This window comes from Lotus japonicus, chromosome 1 (genome assembly GCF_012489685.1).
Source record: "Lotus japonicus ecotype B-129 chromosome 1, LjGifu_v1.2".
NCBI lineage: Eukaryota > Viridiplantae > Streptophyta > Magnoliopsida > Fabales > Fabaceae > Lotus > Lotus japonicus.
Window position 1 is genome coordinate 118,626,661 of NC_080041.1, and position 15,637 is coordinate 118,642,297.

Below are 15,637 nucleotides of genomic sequence, written 5' to 3' on the forward strand. Positions count from 1 at the left end.
TTTGCAGATTTAGGTTTTGAAAATTCTGGGTTTCGGTTTGTTGTTTTCAGATCTGAGTTTTGGTTGTGGCTGGGTTTTGGAAGAGAAAAGAGAGGGGTTGGAGGTGGTTTGCATGGAAGGAGTGGTGGAGCACGACTTGGCCATGGCTGGTGTTGGTGCTGAGGATGGTGGTTATGGGTTTTGGCTTGAGGGTGGTGGTGGTGGCTTGAGGGTTTAGATTCCAGAAAATTTTAATGGTTCTTTCCTAGAAGAAGATGAGGGATTGAAAATTAACGTTGATTAGGTTAGTGTTAAGTTAGATTAATTTGAATAAGAAAGAGGCACCTAAGCATTAAAAATAAATAAAAATCCGTGTGGAAATGATGTTTGTGTAAAAAATGAGCCACATAAGCACATAACACGCGTAGGGACCTATTCTAATTAAAAAATAATTTCTAGGGACCGGGAATCGGAAAAAAAAAAATTCAGGGACTTATTTTCATACAGGGTCCAATTCCAGGGACCTCTAGCATATTTAAACCTTGTTTTTACCTTGAAATGTATGATCAAAGAAAATATTTGATATCAAAGTGTTGCAAAATTTCTCACCATTTCATTCCTTACATTCCAAGTTTTATTGTTCATAAATCCTTAATTTTTCTACAGTATTATTTTATTCATATTTTTTCATTATTTTATTTATATTATTTTATTCATATTCTTTATAAGAGAAAATGCTAATAAAAAGTATGAAATTGGTTTGAAAAATTGAAGGAAAAAAAAAGTTGAAAAACTAATTGAATCTCAACGTCGCTTTTGATAAACTTGTTTTAAAATGATATAGAAGCAAGTTTAATATGTGAAAAAGTGATAGTACAATCACGTATAGATAATACCGACAGCACCAATATTCCTAATTTCAATCAAGATACTTATCAAAAGAAAAAACATTTTAACATTTTCGCCTTAGACCTTAAAATATATGTGCACGACCCTGCAAATCATAATTGTATTTTATTGGTTAACCAAGCTTTTGGCCCCTATAAAATACACTTGATTTGAATGTCATCCCTCGTGAAGTAAAGTTGTTTATTGGCCCTTAATGTTTGTGAAATAGCCTAGTGTTAGTCCTCGCGAGAGTTTGAGCTCTAACGAATTTGCCAAGTAGCCTCATCGGTGCCTATATCGTGTTCCAAACCAACAATAGTGCCTCCTCTTAACTCTAATCGGAGCCAGATCTGGATAGATAGGGAAGGGTGGTACATGGAGGAGGTGTAGTTGGTTTCGCAGTCGATCCACAAAAACTTATCGTCGATATCAACGACGAGGTTCACAGGGACGAGTGAGATTCTTTGGTTGATTTGAGTGAGGTATTGGAGAGGGGCATCTTTTGTGATTGTGACAACTAGGGCTTTAGGGGAAAGTCGAACTGGCAAAATGGGTTAAGAAGGTTTTGTTGAAATGAGTTGATTTTGGGGTGATGGGTTGTTGATGGCTTCGAGGGAGCCTCAGAAGATCTGGATGGTGTTGATTTTGTGGTGATCGGTTGTTAATGAGTTTGAAGGAGATGGTTAAGATCAAAGGAAAGAAGGTGGAAGAATCACACGAACACCAAGGTCTCTTAAACTAATCGAACTGTACGACATCAAAGAGTTATTCATAAGAAGCTTTGAGTTTTTTGGCACCAATGAGACCACTTAACAACACTGCCAGAGCTCAGCCTTCGAAGAACTAAGAGCATCTCCAATGCAAGGTTCTTAGTTCTTATTTTGTAGCTAAGAATTAAGAACCGAATTCTTAACCATTAAAGGGGATGACGTGGAGTTCTTAGTTCTTAAAAGTAAGAACTGAGTTCTTATATAATGAGTTTTACTTTTTGAATTCTTAGCATAAAAAATTATTTTTTTCTCTCATCCAAATTACTTTATTACTTTATGAGTTTTGTTTTAGTACTTTATGGAAATGAAAAGTGTAAATAATGTGGTTGGTGAGACCAAATGAATAGTGCTAAGAACTAAGAACTCATGGTTGAAGCAAAATTGCTTGATAGTTGCTTAAGCACATGTGACAGTACGAGCCCACATTAATAGTGTTAAGAACTAATAATTAAGAACTAGCACTGGAGATACAGAATGAGTCATTTCCTATACATTAAGGACTAATTAACAACTTTAATTCGACGATTATTTATATTCAGACCGACCATATTTTATACTTTATAGAGACAAAAAGCTTAACCTTATTTAACCCAAAAAAAAATTAACACGTGTTTTTGTCCTGTCGTATTCAGGAGGGAGATCGTGAAAGACAAAAGAGGATAGCCGCCACTGTGTCCGTTACATTTGCAGTTACTCCGCACCACTCTCAGTCGAACTCAGCTTCACCCCTCCGCCACTGTGTTCCTAAACCCTAACCGAACTTGTTCGTCGGAACCGATTTCCCGCATTTTCAATCTCACAAGGTATTTCTTCTAATCTTCCTCAAATCAATCTCAATCTTCCATTTCAACCTCAAATTTACCCTATTAGAACAAAAATTTGCATATTCTTCTCTATTTTTGCAGATCTAGCATTGGAAAATTGAAGCATTTGATTAATAACTGACACTGATTGATCATTGAACACGTTTCGTTTGATTACATTACGTTACATTGATTTTTGGTTGTTTCTTGTTGGCATTTTATTTCAGTTATTTGTTGAAACTACTCATTTTTATTGGAATAAGCATGGCGAGCACGGCGGCGCAACTTGGTTTGGTTAAGAGCACGTTCCCTGTGGATCTGAGGAGAAACTTGCATTGCCAGTCTCTGTTGTTGCCGTGTCGAATTGGGAATGGGAGGTTTGTTGCTCCTGTTCTTCCCCTTGTGAGTTCTGGGAGGAGGGTTTCGACTGAGAAGGTGGCACTCCGTGTGAGTTGCAAGGTGTCGGAGAGTGGTGTGGTAGGGAGCAAGGAGGAGGAGGGTGGAAATGGGGGCATTGCTGATTCTGAGAATAGTTACACTTGTGTCATGAAGTTTGGTGGGTCGTCTGTGGCTAGTGCGGAGAGGATGAGAGAGGTTGCAAACCTTGTACTGAGCTTTCCGGAAGAGAGGCCTATAGTTGTTCTATCTGCCATGGGGAAGACAACTAACTTGCTTTTACTGGTATTGTTTTCTCATTTCTGTTTCCCTCTCAAAATTTGAAACTTTTCATACATTGTATTGTGGAATGTGGCCACTGATCTATGAAGCATGGATACTTCTCCTTCTTGAGGTGCAAGACGTGTTTAACAGTGTTAGACAACCCTTATAAGGTGTCCTATTAAAAATTTATTTTTGTCACCTAGGAAACACCTTGTACACTTAGCTGACACACCTTGAATACTTAGCTGACACGGCTTAGACACTTTACCGACATTCAAATAATGCTTGACCCTTGAAATAACTTATAGAAAGTTAAATTATAAATAAAGTTAAAACATAAAAAAATGTTAAAAATGCCTTCACCACGCTTTAAGTGGGAATGCCACTTCTTCTATTTGTCTTTGTATCTCCCCACACATATATAACGGGTGTATAGTGACTATCTGAAAAGTGAGAGAAGCTAAGGGTCTGTATGGTTTCTATTTTGATTCTCATTGTCTCTTTTACAAAACATTGAAAATAGGAAACTAAGTGAAAACAGGGTGACAATTTTATAATTAAAACTTAAAACCAAAAATGAAAACAGAAACCATACGAGCCTTAGCCCTAACCTTGATCATGTCCATACATGGACGGTCAAAATTAACTCCTCATGCTCTCAACTAATACGATTTCTGTGTAGAAACATGAATACTTACATATATAGACACACATATGCATATGTATTTATGTCCATATGTCTTGGTGTCCTATATTTTAGACCTTGCACGTGTCCTTGTTTGTGTCCATGCTTCATAGATTGTGATTGCTAGTGTTCACAATCATGGTCTTATGTGGTTACAGCAGCCGCCACAACTGATATGCTGTGGCTGCTGGTCTGATATTTAAAAACATGAGTCGAGAGCCATGCTTTTGTCTTGTTAGGCTGGAGAAAAAGCTGTGAGCTGTGGAGTTACTAATGCAGATCGTATTGATGAGCTCAGCATTATAGAAGACCTGCATCTCAAGTCAGGCCCAGTAGATTTTCCTTTTTGCCCTTGTCCAATGAAAATGTTTCTGCAATAGTTAACAAAGGACAATAGATTTTCCTTTTTGTCTTTTGTGTCATTGTGTGTTGTTATCTTATTCAGGACCGCAGAGGAACTTGGTGTGGACAGAATTTTGATTTCAAGTGAGTTATGTTCTTCCACATTAGATCCATTTTTGTTACGTCAGATACTTTTAGTTTTGTGTCAAACCATATTGTAACTTCAACTCATCTGGAAAATCACGTTTATCGAATTTGCGTCACTGTAATAGGCTTACAGATCTGAACTTGAGTATAATTGTTTATTCATAATAGATACACTTTCATTTTGGTCACAGTTTGTTTTACTCTGTAGTTTTGTATTTTCTTTTTTATTTGAGAATTTAAATATCAATGTTCTATTTTTAATGAACGTATCGTGATGAAGTATGCTAAATCAAAGAGCTTACTCAAGTATGGTTTCATGTTATCGAACGTACCATGAAAGCTGTATGGTGGTAGCAACACTGGTCTTTTTAGTCTCTAGATTGCCAATATTTTATGTAACCAAAGGCAACATTTTCATTTTATGTGCACTGGGTTGCATGATGATATTGGTCCTTGCGAGTGAGAAGACATTGCATATCATAATGGTGATTATTGTGACAGCCAGAAATTCTACCAAATGCCTTCTTTCTTACCAGTATGCTTGGTTAAGTAGTTTTCGTATCTTATTACTTATATTTTTGGCTGTCTTGGTATTGTGTGCGACTACACTTCCAGAGCATCTCGAAGAATTGGAGCAACTTCTGAAAGGGATAGCTATGATGAAGGAATTAACTCCACGGACTCAAGATTATTTAGTTTCATTTGGAGAGTGCATGTCCACTAGGATCTTTGCTGCTTATCTTAATAAATTAGGTGTTAAGGCTCGCCAAGTATGTTTTTCTTCTTTGCCTGTGTAATGAATATTGCAATTAGAAAAGTTAGGTTTGTAATTTCTGATGAATATAATCTAACTCTGGATCCTGATCATAGTTGCTAAATGATAATTTAATGTTCTGGCAGTATGATGCATTTGAGATTGGTTTCATAACAACTGATGACTTTACAAATGCGGATATCTTGGAAGCAACATATCCTGCTGTTGCAAAGAGGTTACATAGTGATTGGGTTTCTGATCCTGCAATTCCAATTATTACAGGCTTCCTTGGAAAGGTCTTTCTGATGCCTTACATTTTGTTCTTCCTCCCCCCACCCTGCCCTCTCCGGTTTTCCAGGTTTACATTGCTAAAATGAGAAACTCTCTACTACAAACGTAATACATTTTACTCCTTGCAGGCTCGGAAATCATGTGCAGTGACAACCTTGGGTAGAGGGGGTAGTGATTTGACAGCTACAACGATTGGAAAAGCACTGGGATTGCCAGAGATCCAGGTTTTTGCATTCTCTTGGGCATGTCAAAATCTTGTTAGAGTGTCAGTGCACTTGCTTTACATATTGAGAGAGTTGTTAGATTTAGCAGTCAGTTCTCATTGTAGGGTCATATTCTTAATCTAAATATCCTTGCATGTAATACTGCAATTTTTATGCATAGTTTGTTCTTTAGCTTCCAGATTATATGAAGATAACAAGGAAAGAGTTAATCTGAGTTCCTTAAACAGGTATGGAAAGATGTTGATGGCGTTCTAACCTGCGATCCAAATATATGCCCTCAAGCAGAACCTGTTCCCTATTTGACATTTGATGAGGCTGCTGAACTTGCATACTTTGGTGCTCAGGTATCATTATATTTGCTTATCTAGTTCTTTTGACAATATGCATTTTCTTTTATCGGCACAAAATGATTATAGATTCTACCTAGTACTCTTGATTCTACTTAATCACATTTCTAATTGCCACAATGCCAATTATTAGAGCTTTACAAACCCCACATTGAATTTGGGTTAGACCTGGGTCTACATCAAAAGCTAGCTAAACAGGTGAGGATTGCTCGAGCCTATACTTTGGCCATATCTCTAGTCAACACCCCCTCATGATTGGACATTTGGAGCATGGAGTTTATATGACTGATAACTATGATGAAAGTAGCTAAGGTTTCACAATGAAGGTGGAATTTCGAGGGGTGAGCACAATGAAGGTGGAGTTTTAATAAGGAATACTTGGCTATATCTGTAGTCAATATCAGATACTAACACCCCAGAGTTCTCCAGGGTTTTCATTGCATTTGTTGTTCTTTACCTAATTCAGGCCTGCTGTTACATTAGAGCACAATAGGGAAATTAGGGTTTCATCAATAAAAGACTCATCCTTGCTAATTTCTGTTATCAGTTTTTATCATTATTCACCTAGTTTACTACTAAAGCCTGCAGCACTTTCATGAGCAGTATGATTATTATGTACCCAGTCGATATGACATGGACCTTGGGCTACACGATTAATCGTGTGTGTGAATTATTTCTCTGAATTGCAGGTCCTGCATCCACAGTCTATGCGACCTGCTAGAGAAGGTGATATTCCTGTTAGGGTTAAAAATTCTTACAACCCTAAAGCTCCTGGTACCCTAATCACCAAAACAAGAGATATGAGCAAGGTTTGTAGAGTTGTATCTTGTCGCATAGATGATATATACTATTCTCTGAAGGATGACTTTAGACAGTCTTTTCCCCACCTTTTCTTACAGGCATTATTAACTAGCATTGTTTTGAAACGTAATATTTCCATGTTGGATATTGTGAGCACTCGCATGCTTGGTCAGTTTGGATTCCTTGCTAAGGTAAGAATGCTAATAGCTTTCAAACCTGTTCTCCTAGTGGTTGAAGTTGAATCCATTCCTGTCTTCACAATTCCATATTTGTGCAGGTGTTTTCAATCTTTGAAGATTTAGGCATATCAGTTGATGTTGTAGCTACAAGTGAAGTCAGTATTTCTTTGACATTGGATCCATCAAAGTTTTGGAGCAGAGAGCTAATTCAGCAGGTAAGCCATTACTTCCATTCTTTTTGTTGTTGAGTTCCTTCCATGATTTTGTTGATGAGTTATAATATTGTTGTTGGATAGTGTGATTTGATCTATTTAGTCTATCCCTTCTAGTGGGATAGGGCTTTGTTATTGTTATTACTACTCCTGATGGCCCTATAATATAAGATAATATCTACCTGCTTGAAGTCACCTATTTTTAAACTTAAATAACAAATGCATGCCACATTTGCATAAATCTAATTGGCTGTAATTCTTTATCTTTGACCAGGAACTTGACTATGTTGTTGAGGAACTGGAAAAAATAGCTGTGGTAAAACTTCTAAAGAATAGATCCATAATCTCTCTCATTGGAAACGTTCAGAGGTCATCACTAATATTGGAGAAGGTTTTGTATTGAATTATCTCTCTATTTGAATATTTTTCTACAGTATTGTTAAAGAGTTTTATTTTGATTCTTTAAGATTTAATTGCTTTTTTTAATTATCACTCACTATCTGAGCTTTCTGTCCCCCCCCCCCCCCCCTCTCTCTCATGGGGAATTTTCGTTGAGTGCCTCTTTTTATTCCTTGGGGTGCCTTGAGGCATTTCTAGAATCTGCATATTGGGATAAATTCTGTGGCTTGTTAATTGCACTTTTCAGGCATAGGTTGATTGACATTAATTGCGTGATTTTGTACTTATATAATGCATTGTTGTTTTGCACTTTTTAATGACTTAAATATTTTGTATTCGCCCTTTATTACAGGCCTTTCAAGTTCTTCGAAGCCTTGGCGTCACTGTTCAAATGATCTCTCAAGGTGCATCTAAGGTATCCACTTTATCCTTCAGATGTTTCTTAGAAAAGTATAGCTTTTTTATCCTCAGTACAAGCAATGGCTTGTATGAGGCCTTGTTATACACTTGGTGTGCGGTATGTTGACATATTTTGCATGAAGGGGAGGTAGTGATCGAACATGCTTTGGTTATGCATACTTAGTGCATGTTTGAAAATCCTTTTACAATTGAATCTAAAGCCAGAATCAATTCTGGAGAGAAGCTTTTGTGAGTAGCTTCTAGATTCCAGAATTGATTCTGAGGAAAGAAGCTAATTTTAAAATGCTATTTTGAATATGAAGTAATGACATTTATCTGCAATTCATTATTCTAAAAGACTATTTTTTTCATGATCTTTTGTTCCTGTTTGCCTTACGCCAGGTGAATATCTCGTTAGTTGTAAATGACAGTGAAGCAGAGGAGGCTGTTAGGGCTCTCCACAAAGCCTTCTTTGAGAGTGAGCTCTCTGAATTAGAGATTGAATGTATATCTGGAAATGGTTCTGTTCCTGCATTATCTTAAGGGGGATGCTTTCAACTTTTTTCTATTATCAATCCTCCACTCTTCAAGCGAAATTTTGGTTGGGATGAATGGCGATTTGTCAGTACAGTATATACCAGTCAAGTCATTGCTAGGGTTTTAGGTAGTTTTATCCACGAGAGAAGCTTCTGTGGAGGTTAGAATTGATTTTGAAGAAACATAAGTTGATTCGAACATGTTATAAGTGTGACAGTTTGTTAAGGATTGATAAATATTAAAGTATTTAATGAAAAGTATTATGTATAATACATTAAAATTTATAAAATATACTTTTCATTAAATCTTCTTATTTTGAAATCTTTAACGAGTGTCCTTCGCCTTTATTATATATATTTGGATACCATCACGCAAGAAGCTCGAAGTCCCTTTATGTCTATCATCAGTCTATGAGATGGCTCTGGTTTTGTTTTCTTGGTCAAAGGATCAATCTGAGCCAGTTACAAATTCTATGTCTACAGGCATTTGTAGTATTCTCAAATTTTAGTATATGTATGATATATTTTGTGTGTTAAAATGTGGAATCTTTTCAATTATTTATATCATTCTTTAAAGCAAACACATTTTATTGGCATAAAATATACTTTCGGATTTTAATTATTTAAAATTTAGTTAAATATGTTTTAGTCCTTGGAAAAATTTGAATTGGCCATTCAAAAAAAAATTCCAAGATTTTAGCTCCAACGTTAATGAAATATGTGAAGTTTGTCTTTGTCCTTAGGGTTAAGTTGTTAAGTGATGAGTTGATAACTTGAATGCTGACATGACATAAGTGAGTTACGTGACATAAAATGTCGTTCATTAATGTTATTTAGATTTTTTCCATGTGAGATTAAAGGGGTTTACATGGTAAATTAATTAACCTTGAATTAATTTGTAATCTTTAACTTATGTCTTTACCCACCTAATTGAACCTTAAGGATATGTTTGGTTTAGAGGAGAGAATGAGAGAAGATGAGTAAGGATTAAAAAGTGAGAAGTAAAGTAGATTTGGTAAGTTATTTGGTATGATACAAATAAAAGAGAGATAGAAGAGAAAGAACGAGGTGGAGAAGAGAGAGATATATTTTTTTTAACATTAAATAGCCATTTTAATATACAATTAATATTTTGTTGCGATCTAATACTCACTTCTTGGGTGTGTGGCATTGCCACATATAAGGTCACACTAAAAATGATGTCAACTTCCATCTCTTCGCAAATTGCGAAGACTTAAAAAAGCATACGATAACCATGCTTAAACATATATTTCCTCTACAATATCAAGTAACTAAACAGAAAGAGATAAGTCATCTCTAGTCTTAGTCCATCTCTTCTATCTCTCCCTACAAGATTAATGATACCAAACAGAATGTAAATCCCACTCTCCCCTAATTTTACTTTCATCTTTAATGCAAGAAAACAAAGATGAACGATGAGAAGGAGGAAGGCGATTGCGAGATAGGAAGGTGTTACAAAGGATTATGAGAGCCAAAGGAAGAAAAGGCGAGGTTGAGGGCGATATTTGTGGATGCTTGTTTTGTCTCTTGCTCATTTTGTGTTGTTCTTGGATGTGGTAGAAGTAAAATGACTTGCGTTTAATGGGATTAGGGTTATCGGGCTTGTTTCACATTTGGATGTGGGTAAAATAGGGGGTTTCATTGTTGTTTATGTATTTATTTCATTTCACCAGTGTTATAAGGTATGTGAGATTATTGGATTCTGGGCCTATCGTTCTCTTTGGGTTCACATTCCAATTTCGCCATCTCCAAAATAACCTTCTTGTATTCTTCAACTTTATGTCATCAACAAATAATATAGCCTTTTAAGTTTTTTATTTTAAGACCATTGTCAAAAATAAGTTTTTTTTTTTTTTTCAATTTTAAGAGCAAGAACAAAATGGTCATAGAATTGTGAAGGAAAGGTCAAATTCGTCAAATAAGATATCCCATCAACATTGCAATATATAAACCCTAAAACACAGTTAGGGTTTCTGAAACTCCTCTTCGCACACCTCAACCATGGCGTGCACGATCGACTTCCGCAACCTCGACGAGGGTTTCGGCGGCAAGACCTACAAGCGCAAGCGCGAGCAGGCCCAAGCCCTAGAAGACGCCCTCTTCAACAACGACGGCGTCGATTCCATGGACACCGACGAGGCTGCCCCGCCGCCGGCGAAGAAGACAGCGCTTCCATCATCGGAAGATCCCAACAAGCCATCGTTTGGGCAGCCTAGCTACGACGGCGTTATTGCTGGCAGAGTTTCCGGGCGGAAGTGGAAGCAGGTGCGGACGCGGAGGTCATCGGCGGTTAATGTGAGCCGGAAGGGGACGACGTTTGAGCAGAGGGAGAGGGAGAAGATGATAAAGAAGGCGTATAAGGAGAGGATAACGGAGCTGAAGGAGGAGATTCGGAATAACAAGGTGGAGAAGCGGAAGAAGAAGGAGGAGAGGGAGAAGAAGAAGAAGGAGAATATTCTTAAGTCTGGTACCAAGTTTCAGAAGATTACTAACCCTAATACTTTGAAGAAGATTGCTAAGTCTAAGCAGAGGAAGCAACTCAGAGTTGTTTCTGATGATTTGTTCAAGAAATAGAATGCTTTTCTTTGGTTTTTTTTTTATGAATTGGGATTCTGTGTTTTGCTTTTTGCTTTCTGTTTTGTTGGAAAATTCTGAGTTTACTCAAAGAAAGTTTTGTAATCTTGAGAATAGATATTTGAATTGATGCTTAGATTACATGTTATGTGGTGGTGTGAACTGTGAATTGTTGGTTTTGAGATCTTAACTTCTGATCAGTTGATTGAAATAACTATAATCCAAGCCTTTTTCATGGCTTGCTATATAATAAAATTCAACTTCTATGAAGCCATTTTGATGATGTTATATTATTCTGACTTGTACATTGTATGAGGGATGAAAATATGAAGGTAATAGAAGTAGGATCAATGCTGTGAAATTGGTCTCAATAGCCAAATTTTCTGAGAATTAATAGCATGTAAGTGACTGTATATTCCTGTTTGACCTGTCAATGACTGGTCTGAACTCTGAAGATTGGTTAGTGTCAATGAGGATAGAAATTGGTGTTTGGTTTTATTGCTTAGAATCCAAGATGTGCTCGCTTAGCTTGGAATTATTCTTAGCATTTCACTGAGGATTCAATTACACCAGAAGAAATATGTGTGAGTAATTATGTTAGCTAATCCCAACACTCTAGATTGCAACAGGGGATGGAAACTAATCCCAACACTCTCGGTTGCAGCAGGGGGCTGAAGTAGCTTATAGCTATACCTGATGACATGCTAAAGGAGTAGGGTGCTTTATTTTATAGTGAGTTTCTATGTATTGTTTTTTTATATATGAAGATTTTTGGGTGTATTGAAAGAAACTTTTGTAATTTGAGAGGTGAGAACTTGAGATTCATATAGATGCCAAGAATACAAGTTGTGTGGTGACTCTGAATTGCTGCTTTTGAGTGGTGTCCTAATAAGTTGAAACAACTGTGTATGTTTGGATTTTTGTTGAATTCAACGCTAATATTGTTTAATTTACATGTCAAAACTTTATTTCTCTGTTATTTCGTTGAGATGTATGTTTATTCGTTTGTGTTGAACATATAATCCAAGCTGTTCCAGTGGCTTAAGAATTTTCAACTTCGACAATTTTTTCTCTCTGTATTTTCACGTTCATTCTCATACCGTGGGAGAAACAAAATTGAAATAGAACCCACGCCCAAATATTGTCAAAATAAATCGTTCCTATGAGAATTGATTTCATTCAAAGAACATTATATATTTCTGTTTGTACTGTACAAAACTGGTATAAAGAATTGCATAATTCAAGATAGAAGACGTGTGACTTGACCTTGGAAAATGGAAACTAACTCCTTGCCAAGGTTTTTCTGCTCTTCTGAAGAGAAATTGATGGTATCATTGATAAAATCAAAGCCAACCTACCAGTAGTCATTACAGGAGCAAAATCCATCTTTGAAATGGTGGAACCTATTTGAATCCCTGACAGTAATTTCCCTATCAACAACCTTGGAGATCACCTTGATGGCAGCGTGGCAATCAGTACAAGCTCGTAGGTTCTTCATGACCAATATAGGTGACCCTTTTGGGGTGCTAATCAGTGCAAATGCAATGGCAATGCGCTCACTGTGATATTTCAGAGACTCCACCTTGACCTCCTCATCCACATTGTGAAGAGCACAACTTGAGTCAGGTTTATACCCTTGTTTCTCCATTTCCTCTTCCAACTCATCGAGCTTCTTCATTATCTCTCCCATCTGCGGGTGAGACTTGTCATTGGCTGAGAATACATGATTCTTGTGTTTGATTTCAACCCAACTATAAGCTGGGAGCTTTCTAACTCCTCTGTCCCTCATGGCCTTCTTCACTTTCCCAACATTGTCCCATTCACCGGCTGCGGCATAGATATTGGACATGCTAACATATGCGGCCGCATCTCTAAGGGCCTTCATGTTGAATAGATGCTCTGCTGCTTTCTTTGCCAACTCCTGATTTTTATGGATTCTGCATGAGTTCAGAATTGATGACCACATTATTTCATCAGGTTCAAAAGGCATCTTAGCCATCAATTTCTCAGCTTCGTCGAATCTCCCACCACGACATAGCATGTCAACAACGGATGCATAATGCTCTCTTTTGGGAACAAGTTTATACATTGGAGTCATGGAGTTAAAGTACTGCAGTCCTTCTTCAACTAGACCACAGTGGCTGCAGGCACATAGAACGTTAAGGAAGCTAACAGAATCTGGTTGCAGACCTGAATGAACCATTTGTTCAAATGATTGAAGAGTACGGTCACCATCTCCGTTTTGCGCATAAGCTGAAATCAGTGCATTCCAGGAGACTGAATTCCTCACAGGCATCTCTTGAAACATCTGAAGCGCGTCTTTTATGGATCCACATTTTGCGTACATGTCAAGTAGTGCACTGCCAGAAAATACATTTGAAATGTATCCTGATCTAGTTATATGTGAATGTAACTGTTTTCCCAGTGTCAGTGAGGCTAAATTTGAACAAGCTCTTCCAATGCTGGCATAAGTTGCTGCGTCGGCACCTATTTTGGCTCTTTGCATCCCAATGAATAGCTTTAGGCCATCTTCATACAGTCCCTTCTGAACATAGGCCGAGATCAGTGCTGTCCATGGAACTGAACTTTGTTGAGCCAGATTCGCAAAAATCTTATTTGCTTCCCCAAATTGGTCACATTTAGCATACATGTCAACCAAAGAATTCCCCACCAGGATTTCTGAAATGGCAGCAGTTACAACAGTCTGGGAATGAATTTGCCTGCCCATTTCCAGGTTGAAAGCATTTGCAGCTATGCTCAACAATGTAGCAAACGGAAATTGCCTCCGGTCGAATCTAGTAAACTGCAATTCCCTGAAAAGTTCAAGAGATTCTTCAATTCTTCCACTCCACGCAGAACATGTGATGAGCACATTGTAAGAAATACCATCCAACTCTGGCATCTCATAAAAAAGTTTCCTTGCTTCAGCAACACGGTCGTGTTTGGAGTAGAATTCAAGCAAAGCATTAGCCACAAACACATTCCACACAAAATTAGTCTTCATTACAAGACCATGAATTTGCTGCCCAAATTCTATATCATCCAACTGCTTGCCTGCAGTCAAAACTGCAGCAAAAGTAAACTCAGTTGGCCTAAACCCCAAATCCTGCATCTTGAAAAACAGGTTTATGGCTTCATGATTGAACCCCTCTTTGGAGTATCCAGTCAACAATGCATTAAAAGTGACAGAATCTTTATCAGGTAGTTCGTTGAAGAGGCGACAAGCTAAACCAAGGCTACGGGTTTTACAGTAGGAATCAACCAATGAGTTGCAAACCATGAGGGTGGAATCATACCCCAATTTGATGACATGGGAATGAACCTGGGTAACTTCATTAACAGAATCAAACTCAGTAAATCCAGATAAGAGAGTGACCAAGGTGACATGATCCGGACCGATTCCATGCCTACCCATCTCAGCAAAAAGACCAAAAGCTTCGCGGAACCGATTGTTCTGAGCATAGCCGCCGATCAGCACTGTCCACGTAACAGCATTGCGTTCAACCATGGTGTCAAACAAGCTTCTAGCCTCGGATAGATTGCCAGATTTGATGTAACCGGTGATCATGGTGTTAGCGGAGAAGGTGTTCTTGTGAGGCATTTCGTCGAACAGTTTGCGGGCAGCAGTCAAGTCCCCGCGTTGGAGAAACTCTTTCACCTGGAAATTGGAACGGAAAGTGGTGGGATCGAAGCCAGTCTTGATGATCGAAGCGTCGATGTGAGGAGGGTGCGGTTTTGAGAACCTGGTTGCATTCGTAGTGACAAGGTTGTGGACCACGTTGGTTTTCCTCGTACATGGTTTTATGTAATTCATACGGAGAATGGTGTCGGTTTAAGGTTGTTTTGGCGCCAAAGTGTCCTGCGTTTGTAAATGCAGAGAGGTGAAGTGTATCATATGTCAGAGAAAAATCACTTGTTGGCTTTTTAACCCTAGTAGTTAAGGAAAGGAAAATGTTGGGTGTAAAACCCAAAGTAAGAAATGAGTGATGTTAAGAAAAAAAAGAAATATGTACTGTTTGTACTATTTGGTGTCTAAGTATCATAACTCTGGGTGGAGGCAGGGTAAGGGAAATAAAGAGATTGCACGGTGAAGGGTCAGAATTCAAATTCCGGCAAAGGAATTAATTTACTAACATTTAACAACTAACATTTATTTATAAAAAAACTAGCGGAATTACCCGTGCAATGCACGGGTAACTTTACTATATGGTAATATCTAAAATTTGTATAATATTATATTTATGCAATTTTGTATAATTTTGTATTACATAAATATATAAGTGCTTGTTATAATATATATATATAGTTGATTATTGAATAAATTTTATATATTAATGTTTTTTAAACCATTAAGAGATGTTAATGTCAATTGAGAAAAATCTTTTGGATGATAACTGAACATAAGATTTTTCAATATAAAATCGTAATAAAAAAATGTGACATCAATGGTTTTGAAGTACTCTTATATAATGAGGCAAACAAATTATACAAAATTTATTTAATATTTATATTAAGATCATTAGTATGTTTAAAACTTCAAATTTCATTTAAGTAGATGATTGTATCACGTTAAGATTTTTAAATATATTTACCCATAAAATTATTGAAATAATGATATTAAATTAT

The 15,637-nt window shown here is 37.2% G+C and overlaps 3 protein-coding genes across 3 annotated transcripts; 2 read left to right on the forward strand and 1 right to left on the reverse strand.

The window, feature by feature from the left end:
- Window positions 1-2,261: 2,261 nt before the first annotated feature.
- On the forward strand, window positions 2,262-8,955 carry LOC130729772 (aspartokinase 2, chloroplastic-like). Its single transcript, XM_057581610.1, has 14 exons — window positions 2,262-2,440; window positions 2,668-3,121; window positions 4,025-4,107; window positions 4,231-4,271; window positions 4,890-5,044; window positions 5,175-5,324; window positions 5,448-5,543; window positions 5,771-5,887; window positions 6,580-6,699; window positions 6,790-6,882; window positions 6,969-7,085; window positions 7,357-7,473; window positions 7,834-7,896; window positions 8,283-8,955. The coding sequence occupies exons 2-14, from the start codon at window positions 2,705-2,707 to the stop codon at window positions 8,421-8,423; spliced, it is 1,710 nt and encodes a 569-aa protein (XP_057437593.1). The 5' UTR covers window positions 2,262-2,440; window positions 2,668-2,704; the 3' UTR covers window positions 8,424-8,955.
- Window positions 8,956-10,401: 1,446 nt separating this feature from the next.
- Window positions 10,402-11,159, forward strand: LOC130729777 (protein PXR1). The gene has a single exon (XM_057581614.1). The coding sequence runs from the start codon at window positions 10,439-10,441 to the stop codon at window positions 11,009-11,011; it is 573 nt and encodes a 190-aa protein (XP_057437597.1). The 5' UTR covers window positions 10,402-10,438; the 3' UTR covers window positions 11,012-11,159.
- A 993-nt stretch (window positions 11,160-12,152) lies between these two features.
- On the reverse strand, window positions 12,153-15,006 carry LOC130729770 (putative pentatricopeptide repeat-containing protein At2g01510). Its single transcript, XM_057581608.1, has one exon. The coding sequence runs from the start codon at window positions 14,823-14,825 to the stop codon at window positions 12,366-12,368; it is 2,460 nt and encodes an 819-aa protein (XP_057437591.1). The 5' UTR covers window positions 14,826-15,006; the 3' UTR covers window positions 12,153-12,365.
- Between the last annotated feature and the right edge of the window lie 631 nt (window positions 15,007-15,637).

What these genes read in the sequence shown, in the direction of transcription:
- LOC130729772 (XM_057581610.1), top strand. Translation starts at nt 2,705, where the DNA reads ATGGCGAGCACGGCGGCGCAACTTGGTTTGGTTAAGAGCACGTTCCCT. An exon ending in CAACTAACTTGCTTTTACTG is followed by an intron (nt 3,122 to 4,024) that starts GTATTGTTTTCT and finishes TTGTCTTGTTAG; the next exon opens with GCTGGAGAAAAAGCTGTGAG. An exon ending in TAGGTGTTAAGGCTCGCCAA is followed by an intron (nt 5,045 to 5,174) that starts GTATGTTTTTCT and finishes ATGTTCTGGCAG; the next exon opens with TATGATGCATTTGAGATTGG.
- LOC130729777 (XM_057581614.1), top strand. Translation starts at nt 10,439, where the DNA reads ATGGCGTGCACGATCGACTTCCGCAACCTCGACGAGGGTTTCGGCGGC.
- LOC130729770 (XM_057581608.1), bottom strand. Translation starts at nt 14,825, where the DNA reads ATGAATTACATAAAACCATGTACGAGGAAAACCAACGTGGTCCACAAC.